Below are 18,816 nucleotides of genomic sequence, written 5' to 3' on the forward strand. Positions count from 1 at the left end.
GGCCTCCATTTTGTGCTGCGTGTGAGGTCACCGCTGGAGGACTGTCTTGGTGCACACCGGGTGAGGAGCACAGGTAACAGACATGGAGAAGTGCAGTAGGCCGGTGGTTCAGGGTGGAGGCAGGCCCCTGGGCCATGCCTGGCCTCGCTGAAAGAGGGCAGCAAGTATTGTGCGGCTTCACAGTAAATAGTTAATCCTGTACCTTCTTCCCTAAATGATCTTCCATGGCTGGCTGACTCTGGGCTGTTTAATCGACCTCAGCTCTGCCTTTCTTGGTTGCCTGCTGCCTCTCAGGGAACAGCAGTTCCCATTGAGACACCTCTCTCTGCCCTAATCTATGCTGGTTTATTCTCTTTCTTTCATTGTTTGGTTTCTTTCGCTCAGATGCAATTTATGCAAATTAGCTTTCTCTGCACCTATCCTTTGCTTCCTATGGTTTCATTATTTTACTGAACCACTTTCTTTTGCTTATTTTGTGACTTTGTGCCTATCTCTATGCTTGCTTGTTTGCTTTCAGCCTAGCATTGGTGGGACCCACGTCTCGCCAGTTTCACAGCTTTTCCAGACATGGGAAGTGGGACTAGATCTCCTGGTGAGGTCTATAATAGAGCAAAGGGGAACGCAACTCGAAAGTTTGTTCCCTAGAATTCATAGTCCAGTTTTGCCTGCGTCACTGAGTCTTTTTTTGGCTCAAAGTCCCTTTCCTTACCCAGTATCTTCTCTGGCTTGACAGCTAAACAGCATGCTACCTTGAAAGCGATGCAGATGTGAGGCTCTCAGGAACTGGTTTGGTATACAGCTAAATAGAAGAGGTATTATCTTTATGGAATGAAATTCTGCCAGCTATTCCTAAATAGCTGGCAGTTCTTATGACCACTTAGCATCTGCCTTGTGCCTGGTAAAACAACACAACTGTTTAGATCCTCAGTGTTTTTTCAATGCTCAGCTTTTAGCTGCCTGGTGGCATTCAGAGCAGTCAGACAAACAGCTCCAACTCCATGCAGTGGTGGCCACTGGTGTTGCAGCAGACTGACACAGTGCATCAGAAAGGCAAGTCAGGTAAAAGCAGCTGGTACTCAGCACTGAGACTACTTCAACTCATGCTATGCCACAGACTAGTGCTGAGAATGACAGTGTAGCTGCCAGTGTTTACTGCGGTAATCACCAGAGCATCCACCAAGAGCTCGTGCTCATGATCAGGTCTGTAACACAGGAGTAAGGCTGCCTAAAGAAGAGGCACAACTTCCTCACAGCTCTGCTCCCAAACAGGCAAATTTTGCTCCAAGTAGGTATGCAGCCAGAATTGTGACAATATGCATACTCACCAATAACAATGCAAAGGCTGTAACCACTTACTAGTGGTTACCACAGGCAATAAGTGATGTAAGGAAAATCCTGAGTTTGGATTTTCCTTCTCAGTAGTGTTTAAGTACCTAAGGCTTCGAGCATTTCATTTCCACTGATTTCAAGTAGGTCTAAGGGCCTTTAGATCATTTTGGGAAATACATAGTAGTCTATAAGATCCATCTCATTTGGTCCATCTGCCAAATCAATGTTTTGTCACAAAGGCTGAGGTTTTTTTTCAGTCAAGCTGGTTCAAGGGATAAAGTTTCATGAGGCCCTGGCTTTCACCATGAGATTATTTCAAGATGTTCCTTGCACCACCTCCCCACTAGAGTTCATTACCTCCACAAAAGTGCATTTGACCCATTTCTGAGGCAGGACTGCCTATGGCAGTGGCTCCAGGTCACTGGGGTGATGTTTCAAAGTCATTCCATTTTATCACAACCTCAGAATCAGTTTGACAGCACAGATTGGAGACTAGCAAATTTCAGGGGCGGGGGGGAAGTGGTAAAAAAATTTTTCAACGTGGCTTCAAGGGACTCAAAGAAACCTACAGCATCCACATACACAGTAACTTCCCTGTCATTCTAACTCCTAAATGAACATAGCCTCTTACATCTCACAAAGATTTCCTTGAATTCCAGGCTGGATTTGCCCAAAGACTAATGGGTGCACTGGTGGAAAGGAGGAAGGAGTACTCAAAATATAGGGTATTTCCTGAAGAGCTGAAAGGTGTAAGAAAGAAAAATGGTGGAACAAATGATACTCCCACAACACCTGCAGCTGTAAGAACGTGAAGGATACAATTTTTTTTCTGATGCTTTGTTCCAGGATTTGCTGTTCAAGTGAACAAGCATGAATATGCTTTACCTTAAAGTTCAGAAAGAGACAAAAAATGGAATTCTAGCTGCTGATGGATGGAATTCTTTTGCTTCCTTTAGTGATGCGTCAGAGACAGCCAGGAATCACTGAAAAATCAAGCCTCCTACGAATCAAATTAATTCAAGTGCATTATTCCAATTCAGCAAATACACAGCCAGGTTCAAACTATTTCAGTGTGAAATTTATTAATTTTATTGTTTGCATATCTTTCTCTCTGCAGACTATATGGTAAGTCCCTCATAACCACATCCAAATCACCTTTGGATAGGCAGCAATTAGGCCATCCTTGAGGAAGCAAAACAGAGTCTGGTTTAGTTACCAACTAAACTTACATGGTGTCCACCACTGTCCTCCACAGACATTACTGTAAAACTGGCATTCATTAAGAACCCCTGCAAGGTCTGGTTGGTGCTTGAGAATGCATGTGGCAGCCTCCTCAAATGTCAGTCACTGAGAACAAAGTGTATAAAGTACTGTTCAGGAGGGGGACAGTTCCTTCTGAAATACTTGTTTCCCTAGATTTTTCTTTGGGCTTGAATTGTCCCTCTCTCTTCCATGCTTCTCTCTCGTGTCCCCTCCAATTGCCATGCTGCAGAGTAAAAGGAAGCATGAATGCCTTGTTCAGTGCTTCTAGTGTCTATGTTGTACCTTAGACTTAAAATAAAAGGAGAATGTGGCCAGCTTCTCTTAGGCTGTATGTGTGTGTGTTTCTAAAGGACAAGCAGGAAGATATGAGAAATCCAGAGATCACAGTCCCGTAACAATTTAATCCTCATGCTTTTAGGGGAAGAGAAAGAGAACTAATCAGGGAAGAATGATTAATCTGCAAGAAGTTAAATATTTAATGTTAATCATTAATCTGTTGAAAGAAAAGAAGCACACTGGTATTGGTAAAGACCTCACCAGACTAGTACTACTGGCAAGCCTCAAAATTCTTTGTAATTAGAGATGAGACTGAGCTGTAAAATTAGCTGTTGAGGGTGAGAAAGCCATAAAATGGGATACATTCAGATAATCACTCAAGATTGACCATGTACATATATATTTTCAGTCTTATATATTTCCCCAGGACTTTTCACATCTTGGGGCTTGGAACTGATGGAACTGGACCCAGCCACTTTTCACCTGCAAGACAAACCAGCACAAAAGAGAAAGTTAAAATGTAATACATATAAGTGATTGGCCAGTCACATTTCTTCAGTAGGATGACTGTTCCTACTCTTCTTTTGAAGGGCAACTACTGATGATGGAATACAGATTTATATCTTGTTTGGCATGCTTCAGCCAGCTCCATAAATCTTTCACTGTCTAGTCACAACTGAAGCTCTACAGAATTATTTTCCTCTGTCGCAGATGAGAGATTCTGCAGGTCTGGGGCACTCCACATGAAGGTGAAGCCAATTCTTTTTAGGACTCCTTTTTTGAGGGGCTGCGGGTAAGGAAAAGGGGTGGAAGGCTGTGGAGTCAGAGAAACAGAAGGACAGTCTGTTGGGAGTTGGGACTAGAAACCAGAACGTAACATTCCAATTTCCTAATTGGAATCAATTAATGACTATGGTAGTGGATGTTGGGTATTCATCTTCCTCACTCTCATTTTCATCAAGAATATTTTTATAGAATCAGAAACCCAATCAGAAAAAAAACTCAAAAAAAATCCCTTCTATTTAAGCCTAGATTAATTTTAATTTACACTAAGATTTTCTGCTGGCATTTTTCAGGAAATGCATCAGACCTAATTATGTGCATATTGATCTTGAGATCAATAGTCAAATGCCCTCTAACTCATGTAAAAGTGACGGAGTTTTACAAGTTATCACAACCTATTCTGATTCTCTTTAAAAATTTAAAGTTTGTATTCTATTAATAGGAAAAGGAAAAGAAGGATGGTCAGTATGTGAGTATCTGTTAAAAAGTTGTGTAGTTAGGCAATTACAAGTTATGGATTGGGGAGCTGTGATAATGTGCTTTTTATTAAGGAAGAACAGATATAAAATGAAAATGTTGAACCTACAAAAAAAGCAGTATCAGCCATAGTCTTAATCTTAGTCAAGACCTAATGCCCACTACCAAAAGGTTAAATATGGACATTTTGAAAACTGAAGAGTTTTAGTAGTAAGTTGAGAATGGAATATGGAGCACAAAGCCCTGGAACATACTGAGAGGGGATGTAACTCAAGTTATTTCTTGTTTGGAAAAGGACTACATCTTTGGTCACTCTAACTGTTCTGAGATATGTTCTGGTGAGCAGTTTCATCCCGTGAGAAGAATACCCAACATATTTAATATTTGAAAGACCTTAAGAGTGTTTTATTTAGCTGTATGACATATTTCATTAAAAGAGGGTGAAAGCATGAAACCAAAAGTGATGTTATTAGGTATACTCACCTATAAAGCTGCCTAGCAGCTCTAAACGATCAGAGCCAAAAAAGAGATGAGGTTCCCCCTTAAAATGTGCCACAACAGCAGGTATCCCAAATGCCTATTGAGACCATGGAGATGAAAGAGAGTGTTACAATGAGAGAAGTTTTTGCAGCCACACGATCAATCTTCAGGAATAAAAAGCAGTAACTTAAGACTTTTTTCCTCCCCTTCTTTTCACCTTCTTCATTCTTAAAGATGAGTCTAATGGAGCCATGAGAACAGTAGGGGACTCTCCAGAGCCTCTGTGCCCATTTTGAGGGAGCAAAAAAAGCAACCTGATAAATCCAGAGTTTTATGTCAAGTAGCAATAAATGGTATCTCTTAGCACTGGTCCTGTAGCTCCCCATCCTTGCTGTCCAGCTGCAATGAGGTGAATGGGTCAACCTTGGCTTCCCAGAGACAATGAGATAAAACTACCAGCAACAGTGGTACAGCTTTCACATGTTCAAAAAGCAAAGACCACCTAAGAGAGATGGTCTATACAGTGCTTTCTAATCATCACCTTCATTGTTCCTTGCTTCCCAGTATTGTTAATAGGGAAGGAATGCATAGCTGTGATACCAAATAGCATTGGAAGCATCTCACCCCGTATTTTATTGCCTCCTCTGTTGTCTCTTTCAGTCGGTTCTTCACCGCAGGGGTTGAAATCATTTCTACTAGCTTCTGGGTGAGCTCTGATGATAGCCCAGCCTGTCTGGCAACCTGAGAAAAGATGATATAATTAAGAGTACTCTACTAAATACTCTAATTCCTAGTATGGTCTAATTAATTTAATTGTCAGTATTACCACCCAAGGTTTACTACCAAAAAAATTACAAAATACCCATGAAGCACGTGCACCACTGACTTGCTGTAATCCCAACCCATTCATCATTTATCAACTCTCAGATACAAAGTAGAAGGGATATTTTAAACTTCCAAGCCCCAAATACGAACTTTTTTTTTCAGGAGTTCCTAAACAGAAAAAAAAAAAAAAAAAAAAAAAAAAAGGTGAATACTAAGTTTAACCTCTGATCCAATAAATTATCAGATAACTTACCAAAAAAAAATTTGTTGTCCTGCAAAAGAAAATCTTACTGTACAAGACTGCCAAGACAAAACCAGTTTGTATGACAAAGGTGGCCACACAGGATCTGTAAGTGATACTGCATGAAAGAGACTATAATTCACAGAGGTTAACCAGTTGCTAGTGTTATTGCTGGATCTTTTAGCCTCCTCTGTGCCTTGGCCACACAGGAGTGAAATAGTGGCCAAAGGTAAAGGTCCAATGTTTACTGGGTAACATCAAAGTTGCAAGTACCTAGTTAATAAAGTATTTCACAAGAAGTGGTAGCTTCCATGCCATCTACCTGAATGACATGCCCTTTTTTTTCTTTAAAAAAAATTTTAAAATGCTTACAGTATTGCACCTGGACCAGTAATCCTGCACATGCAAGTGTTAATGATTTTTTATTTCTTTCTCTCAATCACTTTTTCATTTAGCTTCCACATTTTCTTGTACATTCTCTACTTCCACATCAGGGAGATTAGAGCTCTTTTTGACTCTGCTTGAACAGGAGATAAACAAGTGTAGCACTGGAGTAGAACAAAATGCTGTGTATGCTTGGTAGCCACAGTGTTTAGACTGCAATATTTACACAGACATAGCATCTGGTCCTCACCATTCTAGGGCAGAAGGGGTATTTAAGTGCACTGGAGCAGGATTCAAAGACTATACATTGCTTCTATAGTAATTTATGTGAAGGTACTGCTGACTGAAAAAGTAAAAAAATACTAAGAAACTGTATCAAGTAAACAACATTCCATTTTTCTAATTGATGTGTAAAACAAATTCACCTAATAAAGACTCAGATGAAAGGGTTGGGACCCCTCACCCACCCTTGGACGGTGTATCTCCCGAAGAGAGGAAAGTCTAATACTTGCTGCAGGGGTGACTAAAGACAGACACAAGCAAACAAGGAGAGGCCTACCTCTGCCTTGCCGAACAGACCGCCAGACAGGGACTAAATTACACAGAGCAGGCTTTATCAGTATGAACTTTGTTCCTCTGATGTTCTACATGTCCTTGCTTTATCTTTATTTACGTAACAATGGATTCAGAGACTATGTGATGACTTTCTGTATCTATTTATGTACTGGGTCTGGCTGGGATGGAGTTAATTTTCTTCACAGCAGCTCCTGTGGTTCTGTGTTTAAATCTGTGACCAAAACAATGCTGATGACACACCAATGTTTTAATTATTGTTGAATGGTGTTTGCACAGTGTCAAGACCTTCTGTTTCTCACTCTCCTCGCCCACCCCCTCCCCAGTGAGAATAGATTGGAGGTACACAAGATGTTGGGAGAGGACACAATGAGGCAGATGACCCCAACTAACCAAAGAGATATTCCAGGCCATATAACATCATGCTCAGCAGTAAGAACTGAGGAGGGGGTTTAGGGAGGTTAGCCACCTTTGGCTTGGGAACTGGCTGGGCATCAGTCTACCTGTGGGAGGTGGTGAGGGATTGCCTTTGCATCACTTGTTTGTTTTGTTTTCTTTCTCTCTTCTTCCACTTTCCTTTGCTTATTAGCAATCTTATCTCAGCCTACAAGTTTTCCCACTTTTTTTTTTTCTTCCCCTGTCCCACTGGGCTGTGGGGGGAAGCGAGAAAGTGCCTGTGTGGTGCTTAGCTGCCTACCAGGGCTAATGTACCACAGTTTAATTATATCCTTCAAGTCTTGCCTCTTGAAAAGGCAAAATGCAAACCTTTGCTGAAGTTCTGGTAAAAAAGGTACACAAAGATGAAGCCGAAGTGCAAGGACTAGGCTAGGTTTCAAATACTCAAGACATCCCTAGGTTTCAAATAGGGATGTTGGATAGGAGAGAGTAATCACGGACAATTCCTGTCTTTTCTTCATATTCCAAGAACTTAAAAAATAAAATAATGTAGAAATGAGAGCCCTTAAAGAGGATCTCATGGTGTGCTAACTTACATGCCATTACAGCTTTTACTGCAATAAACAAAATCTAAACAATACACCAAAAGAGTACAATTTCTAAGCATGTAAAAGGGCAATACAGTACTGAACTTAATAGTAAAGCCTGGCTCCATCACTCCAAGGAAAGTCAACTTCCCCGAAGTGTTCCATTTCACCTGAAGATTTCATATAGCAGCAAAACCTCAATGCATTCTGGAGACTGTTCATACTTTTACTACTGTTAATAAACCAGTATTAACAGATAATTCATTGTCCATCCTGGGTATCTTGCCACATGAATTAACAAAAAAGGAGCTTCTGGTTCTGAATGTCATTCAAAGCATGACCAAAAAAAAAAAAAAAAAATATCATTCCAAACAGAGCTGCTAGGGAAATTAAATCCTCTTTTTTCTAGCTGAAATTTTTCAAAACTCCAAGTGATCATTTGACTAAGCTGTCTTCATGTCTATTACTGATCCAAGCCATCAATAAGAGTCTGTATCAGAAACGCAGAAGCACCAACATAAAGGAGACACTTACAGCCAATATGTTCTCCGGCTGACTGATATCTTCATGCTGGTAAAAGAATAAAATAAGTAATTCAGAACTTTAGAACAAAAGCTCAGCTTTGGACTTGAAAGCAAGTTTTCTAAGAAAATAGAAATAAAACCAAATCTAGTTCTAGAGAATTCTCATCTCCTCAGAAAAATTTTTAAGTCACCTAACCTAGGAATGTATTAAGTGCTTTCTGATATTAACTACTGATCCACTCAGCCCACAGGCCTCACCATACATACCTAAAAGAAGGCAAATTAAGCTAGTTCTTTCCTTGTAATGGCTCCTGAACCACTATGACCTTAAGTTTCCTGCTATGACTTTTCATTAAAAGACATTTCCTTTCTATTGCTCAAATTCCACATTTGAACAAAGTGGGACAGGAAGGGTGACAGAAAAAAGATGAAGTTAGCTTCACAAAATACTGACCTGTGACCAAAAACGTATCCAGAACTCCCTAGATAAGGGTTCCAAGTATTGTGGTTGTGTCATCTCAATGGCTGTGAGAAAGCGCATGGCCCCAAGAGTGCCTGGAATTAGCGGGGAGACAGAGAACACACTGAAACAAGGCACAGGATCAGGAACAGACACAGTCTGCACAAGTGCTATTTAAGAACAGTGTGATCTTCTCTGTAACAGTCCCCAGACAGTAAAGCTCATGTTGATTCACAATATCTTCCATGCTAGTATCATTCACAACAGTATTTCTTCAGAAATTCCTTTTGTGGTTAAAAATGCACAGACTTACTTGCTCACAGATACAGGAGGAGGCTGTGGACAGGGAATTCATCTTCACCTTTACCAGTGAATTTGAACCAGAAGTGCTAGAGTTGAAAGGTACCAGCTAAATCTCTTACTTACTTGTACCAAGGATACGTTGGAAGACATTTTCTGAAATTTGTACAGGCACTTGATAGTATTTTGCCATCCTTTTTATATCCTTCAGCAGGTATTCTGCACGCTTTGGCAACATTGCTGGGGGTTTGTTACCTTTCAGGAAAAAGTTGTGTTGAGATTTTCAAGGACAAAACAAAACTGGACAAATTAGACCTCATGTATACATGTGCCTAAGGAAGAGTGTAATTTCCTATTGGCTTACTGAAACATACACAGCTTTTCCAAAGATAATGCTAGGATTTAAACATGATTTGTTTTTGCACAGATCAACCCTTTAAGTTAGCAGAATAATTTTTAAACAAAGGTACAAATGTCCTAGCAGGACTTTATATTGATTCAGACAGATGACTTTTAAGCTAAACAACTACTAATGCACAGATAAAAAAATGTAGAGACTTGTTAATCTCATGGTTTATAAATCTCAGTGAATAATCTGTTCTAATAAGGCCACAAGTACTATTTTATGGCATACTTGGTTCATTCATGCATATTACAAACTGCAAGTGTTCCACAAATTAATTTTGGTTTGAACGCAACAGAAAACTTTTAGGAAAACATTCCATATCAAATTATTATTATAATCCTATAATAATTATTGTTATCCTGTAATAATTTGCTGTGGAGTGCCAAAGAACTGATGAACTCTGGCATAGACTCTATGTCCCACAAACAGTGGCTGTGTAGTTGCAACAGTATGAAATTCCTTGTGGCTAATTTCCCAGTCACTACTGAGCTCCACAGTCCTATAGTTTATTTGTTATTGATGCCAAAAGTTTAAAGCTGGCTCTGTGGGCTCTGCACTCACCAAGACCTCGCCCACTAGTGGCCTACTACAGAAGTTATTTCCCTGCAGAGCTCATCTTCCCATATTGCCTACCAGTTGCTTGCATTATGCCACCAAGGAAAGCTGGACGAAAGCACAGGTCAATATTCCAGATGTGCTGGTACCGGCAGAGCACCTGCAACATAAAAAAAGTAGCAATGTATTAACAGTCAGAGGAGATGTCTATAGAGCTGTGTGCAGCTAGGCAGTAAGTTAAGGCATTAAACAGACACTGCAGATAAATAATTTTCTATTATACTAGTAATAGTCCTAAAAGCCTTTTCTGGATGCTGCCTGAGAACTCTTATCTCAGAAAAACTGAAAGGACCACATCTGTATTATGACTATGTTGTCCAAAAAGCAGATTTGTCACCCTGTGTGCAGTAGGTCAATAATCACACACTCAGGAGAGACATAGCTTATTTATTTTAGGGTTGCACAAGCCTAGGTGCTTGGCAGCTTCCCACAAATCAATCACACCAACGGGACTTTCCGTACTATATTTATACACAAAACTTGTAGTTAGTAATTTTCCAAGTCCATCCTCTCTATGATGATTGGTAATTTACATACAATTATAATACTGCTGAGACAATACTTATACCACTACGCATGCTCAGGGGAAGGGTCTTCACCTGGCCAAGGGTCTTCTTGACCTATAGGCGTGAGTTTTAGTGTTAGAATGAGGGCAGTTCAGCTAAGGATTCATGGACCTTGAGTTTGCTTTCCAAGTTGGCAATATACCCTCTGCAAGGTCTAATGGCTCTAGGATGTCCTTGATCAAATAAGGCTATCTACTTCTGATTAAGGATGCCTTTGGCTTTAACATATACAAAGAATATCTTTCTTGACATAAGCATAATATTGCTGCATTGTTCTAAAAGTTTAACCTTCAACAACCATCCAAGTCTAAGCAGGGAAAAGATCAAGCTCATGAGTGGACACTTGCCTTTGTTAAACATCAAAACTACCCCTAAAGCAAAATGTTCAGGAAGAACACCCAAATACACAGGCCATGCTGCCATTAGGACGAGACACGCTTCCTTAGTGTCCCCGGTTTTCAACCCGTGAGGAAGAAACCGACATACCCCTCACAGGTGAGATAAAAGTAAAACCTAAACAAAAGGTGTGCAAGGCGCTGCCTGCAGCAAGGCGGGAAGGCGCCGCGGGTCGGCCGGAGGAGCTGCCCTTCAGCCACCTCCTGAAGGCGAGGCCGCGGCGGGAGCGACCGCCCGGGCCCGCCGCCTCAGAGAGGCCGCCCCGGGCCGCCGCAGAACCACGGGACAACAGCGGGGCGCCCCGGCAACACCCTCCCTCCGCCTCACCTCGAACCCCAGCCAGGAGTACGGGGACACCACATCGTAAAAGAGCTCCACCAGCGTCCGCGCCATCCCCGTCCCGTCCCGTCCCGTCCGGCCGCCGCTACCCAGCGCTCCCAGCGGCAGCGGCACCTCCCGCCCTCGGCAGGCGCGGGAGGGAGGCGGGCTGGCCGCCCTCCCGCCCCTGTAGGCTGTAGGCCCCGGTCGGTCTTTCGGGCTTCTCTTTGTCTTTCCGCCTGTTTCTCTTCTTGCGGTCTCTCCTTTGAAGCCCGGCTTGGGAGGAAGAGGAGGGGTGGGGGCGGGAGCTGGGGTTTGGGAGGCAGCCGGGGCCCTTCTCCATGGCGAGGCAGGAGCAGAGGAGGCTCCTGAGGGGGGAACCCGGGCGCTGACTCAGCAGGGCAGGCCAGCATGTTTTCCCGGGAGCACGGCGTCCCTGCCGGAGCCTGCAGAGGGTAGGTAAAATTAAAAAAATTAAAAAATTCCCCCCGAAAACTAATCAGTTGTGGTGACAAATTGAAATTGTTGCTAGCCAGAAAAATCATGCAGTTATAAACCATTCTGTCTAAATACACTGACATTATTTTAAAGATTTTTTATAATGCTACAATCTAAAGCAAACAATAACTGTTTTTCCTTTTTTGTATTATCCTTTTTTTTTTTTTTTTTTTTTGTATTATGTTACACACATCAGTCAAACAATCTGTAAGTCTGTGTCCCTTCTTTTTATTTAAAAGTCTTGTCAAGTATATTGCAGTATCCCACTGAAGCACATGGTGGCAAAATACTATCTTGCTACTTCCCATCTCCTTTTTGATATACTCAGTAAGTTTGTTTCACTCTTATATGCACATGGTCAACAGCACAAAGTCAGCTCTTCCAAAAGCACGCAGCCCATGTTAATTCCATTTCTTTCCTCAGGTGAGTCCTTGACGTCAGAGACAATCACAATCTGGCCTAAGAGAACTGAATTTCATCTTTCATGCTGTCTGATCTGGAAGTGCAGTATGCCTCCCTGCCACCTTCTTCAACCATCATTTGCTCTTTGAAGTAACTCAGGTACATCGACAGGCCCAGGTCTTTACTTCCTCCCTTATATAGAATATTGAATATGCTGGGCTAAATTCAGCTCTTGGACAGGCATCTCCCACTGGGTTTTGTAGGCTTCCAAGCACTCAGAAGCTCTGAAAAAGAGCCTGTTCCTCTTCAGAAGTTAAAATATGAATGTGTCTAGCTTCAGACGATAGATTTTAAGTGTTGAGATTATAACAGTTTCCAGCATAGAAGTATGGTTGCTTACAAACTTTTATGTGTTAGAAGAATAGATGTTCATTATAGTAGATCTATTTGTCTTTATATTTAACATGTTTCATCTATGAAACTATATCGATTGATCATTATATAACTACCCTTGGAAAGGAAATGTGCTGTTTCACATGTAGCTCTGAAATGACATTGTAAGGATGGGCCAACATTATTAACAGCTATAATCAATACATACTTTCTAAATTATTTTGAGTGCTTTTAGGAATTTTACACACTTGACTTTTTCTACTCAATTCTTCATTCACTGGTACTATAAACAATCAAGAGTTCAGTTTTCCCTTGGAGAAGCCAAACTGGCTCAGAATTACTGCTTACCTATTATATGTATTTATATAAAGAGAGATAGTAGGGAAAATTAAAGGAATTTTGAAATCACATAGGATTTTATATGTAGTAATCTGAAGTATAAATATCCTATTAATTTACTGTTGTTGCAGGAGTCTGGTCCTTAATAAACTTAACAAAACAGTTCTGACATTCAGCCTTTATGATCTATAGAGTCTGAATGGGCATTGGAGCCAGACATTCACGAACTTCTTGTAGAATGTTATTAAGGAAAACATCAGTAAATATTTGAAAGAAAGAAGCCAAATCATTTGAGATCTCAAATTTGGCTCATGAGCCTTAATAAAGGTGCAGTGGTGTTATAAGGTATGGAGAAACCATGGCCATCTGCATCTGGAATGACTTGAGGAACAGTTCTTAAAGAATTAATGTTGGACCTGTGTTGAAACACTTCAGATGGAGAAATCTTCCAAAAAGTTTACAAAATCACTGTTCAGTCAAGATACAAAAGAATTGCTCAGTGAAAACAAAGTCATAGCAAAATACTATCTGCAAAAAAAAAAAAAATCTTTTGTATTAGTGTTTGTTTATAGTAAAGGAGAACTCTGCTTTAAACTATCTTAAACTGAAGTGTGAGTTGAGGGCATTATAGAGCAAGCACATGAAATGAGCAGTGGCACACTGCCAGACTCGGAGAATGTCAGCCAAGACTTCTAAAGGGATTTAAACATGAAATAACTCAATAACCACCAGGGATGTGCAACCTCTCACTTAGCATCACTTGATTTCAGGAGGATGGAAGGTTGCTGGTGTGATACTGACTTGTAAAAAGCTTTCAGGAAAAACTATGAAACTACCAGTAAGTCTGAATAAATACAGCTATATGAGGTACTCAAAATGTACAGTTCTCAGGGAAAAGGAAGTCAAGGACGTTAAAGGAAATGCATCATGCTGGATCCAGTAGCTCAAGAGAGGCAACACTGTTGCAGCTTCATGTCCTCTTCAGGTACAACCAGTGGTGAGGCTGAACATATATTCCCAATAGGCACACATATGTACATATATGTATGTACCACAAATATACATACATACACAGCTGGCCACACAGATCACAGAGACGCTCAGAGAGCTCACACGACCACAGCACCAGTGGCCTCATTCTGCTACCCTCTTTGGCTGAGCAAAATGGAAGTCCACTAATGAGGGTATATAAGGTGGCTTCCTGCACCAGCTGGGCTCAGACAGTCGGTCTCCCCAGTTGCTGGTGCCTGTAGCCCTGGAGGCTACAGCCCCACTCCAGTTGCTGGTACGGACTGTCATGGACACACACACGTGCACACACACAAACACACGGAGCTGGCCAGGACTTCCCATGTCCCACTAGCTGACCTCCCTGTGGTCTTGCCCTTAGAGACACGCAGGCACTCTCACACCTGGAGCCGGCCCTTCCAGACCTACTCAGTGCCCCAGCTCTCAGGTTGCCTCACCTACTCACTAGGCTGGTCTGGCTGGATCTTCACTAGTGATGACACACTCGTGTGCACACCTGCACTCTCTCCAGTTGCTGGCACTGCGGGCATACAGGCCCCTGAGACCTGCGGTCTGACTCCGCTTGCTGCACTCAGACCCATGTACACACATGTGCACGCAGAGTAGAGAGCCCTCACCCAGCAGAGTTAGAAATTACTTTAATAAGAAGAGAGGCGCAGGGCATGGCCAGACAAGTATACTGATCAGCAAACAATTTACATGCATCTGGCCCTTTTATCCCCTTACAGTCTATTTTCCCACATTTGTTCTTCCTCCAGTTACCTAAACTCTTCCCTTTTCCCACCTTTGGTTCCTCCCCTAACCATCCCACAAGAAGCCCTGTGCAGTCCCAAAATGCTCTTCCCCTGCACCCTGTCATGTGTCACAGTCCTGTAGGCAGCAACCCCCTTTAGTCCTAAATGTGATCTGGAATACACTCCTGGTGAGTCATTTTGCTGTAATCTTGATTTTCAACGAAGCAGCTTTCTGAAATTAAAGTAACTTTAACTCAGAGATGAAAAATCTGAACTGCCAACAGTAGTTTGTGACTTCTCACTAAAATCTTTCTTAACACCTGAGTACTGAGCAGTGAACCAATCATTGAGACAGGATTTGGGGAAGAGCTGGGAAACTTCAGTGTGAGGTCTTTACCAAGCATATTGGTAGACATGGTGGCAAAAAAGAATTAATGAACAACTGAATAAAAAAATTTCTTTGGAAGAATTGGTAGGGCTTCTATAGAGGAGAAGCACGTGCGCGCGCACACACACACACACCCCCGCTAACATGACCAGCTACACAGACTGCAACAGGCAGAGTGCTGCCTGCAACAACACTCACATACAATGCTACTAGAACTAAAAGAAATATGATAGTCCAGTCCTGTTGCTCTGTGGCTGACTGGGGTTTACTAGTGATGACACACCCCTTCACCCTCTAGATTAATGAGCACATGCACATTTGCGGATACTTTGAATATCAGCATGGGTCCCTAGCCCCTCTCATGTTCATGCCCTGATCCTGATCCTTCTTGCGCAGTATATGGGTCTTTTACTTGCCACCTAGTCCAGCTCAATACTCACTGGCAAACAGGCATGCACTTACACACTTGTCTCACTCATGGATCCCTTGATTATCAGCAAAGGCTCTCAGCTTGGCCCATGGACTGTACTTAAGCTCCCTCAGCCACCTCACGCTCAGACTTGAGTCTTTCCAGGTTTTCCTCCTCCTAATCTGGTAGTACAGCTTGATGTTATTAGGTTATCTGATAAAAAAACCTAATCTGCACTCCACAGAGGAGCAGAGAAAGACAGTGGTGGGTGGGGGAGCCCAAGTAATGCTGCTTCCAGTCCTATCATAGGAGCATGTTACAGGCCCACCTCTGCAAGCCCAGAGGCACTCAGAGACACAATGGCATGTGAGAACCCAGATTCCACTTCTCCCAGAGGTGGAACACACTGTCCTGGGCTCCTCCCAGGGCTGTCCCAGGACAGACATCAGCCCCAAAGTCTAGGGATAAAACCCATCAAGTCAGCAGGAGCAGGACTGTTGGGGGTGGGGTCTGGGGTGCAGGGGATGATAATTTTGGGTTTACACTAGGGGTGTTTATGGGAGGAACCAAAGACAGGGAAAGGAATGAATCTGGGTGATTTTGGGAGGAGTAAGCATGGGAAAATAGAGGTATAAGGGGATAAAATGGGTCAGTCATATGTAAACATGACTTGGCTAGCACAGGGACAGTAAGCTCTGTGTGTGCATGCCTGTGTGTCTCAAAGGGCAAGAGCACAGGAGTTTGCTACCAGAGGGGACCAGGGGAGTCCTGGCCAACTGCTAGAAAGTTGTGAGTGTATGTATGTGTGTGTGTCCGTGAGTTAAGAGGTCTGTAACAGCAACTGGAGCGAGGCTGTGGCCTCAGGGGCTTCTGTGACCAAGTGCCAGCAACTGAAGAGGCTGGGATCCGGTAGCCACCTACTAGTTAGACTGAGTGTCTTAGCCCAGCTATGGTGGGGAATCCAGGTTGTACCTAGTGGATCTTCATCCAGATCAGCCAGAGCAGGTTTAGGATGAGGCTGTTGATTCTGTGTGAGTGCTAGGTGTGTCTGACTGTGTTGATCTGTGTTGTATATGTGTGTTTGTGTGTGTGCCTAATGGGAATATGTTCTCAGTCTCACTACTGGTTGTACCTGGAGTCATAGAGTGGTGGCAGCCTTGCTTCTCTTGAGCTACCAGATTCACCCCATCCCTACCAGAAGATTTCTAGCAAATTACACATGTGCATCTGTTGTCCCAAAACCAGGGTTGTTCAGCAGTGTGCAAAGAGCCAATTAACACACAGAATCAAGATATGTATTATAGTTCTGCACAGAAGAGGGTGCTATGCATCCAAAGTGGCCAGCACACTTGAGTTACACACACCAGATTTGTTTGATTCTGAACACAAAAACACGCCTCTATACATAACTATTGGTTAGTATTTTATCACAGTATCATCTATTGGCTAGTTTTATTCCTTGCTTTCATTTAAAGTCACAGTATCTACCTATTAATGTACGCATGCTCAAAGGGTGAGGGGCTTCATGAAGAGACGGGTAACTTAATCTCCAGAGGTGTGGTTTTCATATTATAATGACCTAAGTTCACCTAAAGGACACAAAAATAGGGACTTTCCACAGCATGGTTTCAGATCATCATTCTGTTGGTCATAAATCTTAAAAATATAGTAGTCCTATCCTAGAACTAGACAACCATACATTTGTTTATAGCAATATTGGTCCTGCTTATGAAACAAAAGTTAGATTCTGAGCTGCAGATCGTATGAGAAACATTACTTTTTTGTCTTTTGCTAAATTTTTGCTTTTATATCCTTTTACAACAAACCCATGCCCATCAGGTTAGGGGAGAATACAAATAGAGAGGTCCCTCCAGTTGCTGGCATCCCCATTACATGTGCCCTATGACCCATGGTCTCTCCCATTGCTGATGCTGAGACCCACCACAAAGTTGGTTGCTGGCACCACAAAGACACAGGCTGTTATCACCCATGATCTAACTCTAGTTGCTGGTATTTGATTCAGTTAGTCTGGTGTCTCCAGTTGCTGTCACCTAGACCTTTTGTCCTGTTTTGGGCTAGGATAGAGTTAATTTTCTTCCCAGTAGCTGTTTTAGTGCTGTGGTTTGAATTTAGAATGAGAATAATATTGATAACACACTGATTTAGTTGTTGCTAAGCAGTGGTCAAGGACTCTTCAGTTTCTCATACTGCCCTGCTGGCAAGGAGGCCTGGGGGCACAAGAAGCTGTGAGGGGACACAGCAAGACAGCTGACCCAAACTGGCCAAAGGGATATTCCACACCATGTGACGTCATGCTCCGTAGATAAACTAGGGGGAAAGCAGTCTGGGGACTGCTGCTCAGGAACTGGCTGGGCATCGGTCAGTGGGTGATGAGCAATTGCATTATGTATCACTTGTTTTGTATATTTTAATTATTTTTTTTCCATTGTTTTCCTTTTTTGTCCTATTAAACTGTCTTTATCTCAACCCATGAATTTGACTTTTTTTTTCCAGTTCTCTTCCCCATCTCACTGTGTGTGGGGTTAGTGAGCGAACAGCTGTATGGTATTCAACTGCCTGCCGGGTTAAAACATGACACCTTTGAACAGTCTCACGTAGGATAGCGGGTGAAATTAAAGAGAAAGATATTTAATAAATATTAGTAAAATAAGATAGTAATCAGGCACAGGGCTCATTCAGACAAGTGTTCTGACCAGCAGTTGCTTACACACAAATGGATCATTTTATTCTTTCCCACAACTTTGTTCCTTCCTGATTCCCCTTTTTCCCTACCTTTGACTCTTTCCCTAAATATTCCCTAGTAAGTTTTGCATAGTCCCCCAGACCTCCACAAATATCCATAATACTCATGTTCTCTTGTTTCCCCCTTCTTATCAGTTACAAAGTCCTAGTCGACTCTCTTCAAAGCTAATCCTATAGATTCTTGATGGCCCATCAACTAATGGTTGAAGAATTTTAGTCTTGTCTCTCTTACCATTTCCTAGTCATGTTTGTGACTCTGTATGCCTAAGAGGAAGTTTAATATGGATTAAAACACAGTTCCTTCTGCTCTTGTGAATGACCCTTACATCTTTGGCACTCCAGGGTGGGGTGGTGCTGGTCTCTGAATGCTATTTCAACTCTCTTCCCCTGCAGTGACCCCTTTTAAGTGCTGTTATTTTTAGCACTTAAATTATCTGGAAGGAAGGAGTGTTGATGAGTGGGATGTCATGCAGTGTGACACATAAACTGTAACCTGACCCATCCTGTGTTTCCATATTTTAGTTGTTCTTCAGGGGGAAAATCTTTAAAGTTCCCTAGGAGGGTCAGGCTCTTTAGAAATTGTGTATTTTCCCTTAGGTCAGGATCTTTGTCCAAGCATCCTCAGAAACACAGGCCTCTGTGCTGCTAAAATAATACTGGCT

The 18,816-nt window shown here is 42.2% G+C and overlaps 2 protein-coding genes across 6 annotated transcripts in view; one reads left to right on the forward strand and one right to left on the reverse strand.

Moving 5' to 3' along the window:
• The window catches only part of LOC141917559 (rap1 GTPase-activating protein 1-like), a 65,586-nt gene extending 47,708 nt beyond the window's left edge, over positions 1 to 17,878 (forward strand). For 2 of the 5 annotated variants that reach the window (XR_012621371.1, XM_074810845.1), the window contains 2 exons: positions 2 to 73; positions 1,989 to 2,911. Coding sequence is in view for 3 of the 5 variants with exons in the window: in XM_074810845.1 (XP_074666946.1) it covers positions 2 to 25 (24 nt within the window). In the remaining 2 variants the exon portion in view is untranslated. Of the gene's footprint in view, position 1; positions 2,912 to 12,120 lie in introns of those variants that run through there. The other 3 variants (XM_074810839.1, XM_074810938.1, XM_074810855.1) reach the window with 2 other exon arrangements.
• Positions 2,974 to 11,418, reverse strand: GSTK1 (glutathione S-transferase kappa 1). The gene is made up of 8 exons (XM_074810976.1): positions 11,209 to 11,418; positions 9,938 to 10,019; positions 9,025 to 9,153; positions 8,593 to 8,693; positions 8,149 to 8,184; positions 5,233 to 5,349; positions 4,612 to 4,705; positions 2,974 to 3,351 (listed from the first exon to the last, which is right to left on the reverse strand). Exons 1-8 carry the CDS (start codon positions 11,272 to 11,274, stop codon positions 3,302 to 3,304), a joined length of 675 nt encoding a protein of 224 aa, XP_074667077.1. The 5' UTR covers positions 11,275 to 11,418; the 3' UTR covers positions 2,974 to 3,301.
• Positions 17,879 to 18,816: the final 938 nt, after the last annotated feature.

The sequence above is a fragment of the Strix aluco genome, chromosome 2, assembly GCF_031877795.1.
Source record: "Strix aluco isolate bStrAlu1 chromosome 2, bStrAlu1.hap1, whole genome shotgun sequence".
NCBI classification, from domain to species: Eukaryota; Metazoa; Chordata; class Aves; order Strigiformes; family Strigidae; genus Strix; species Strix aluco.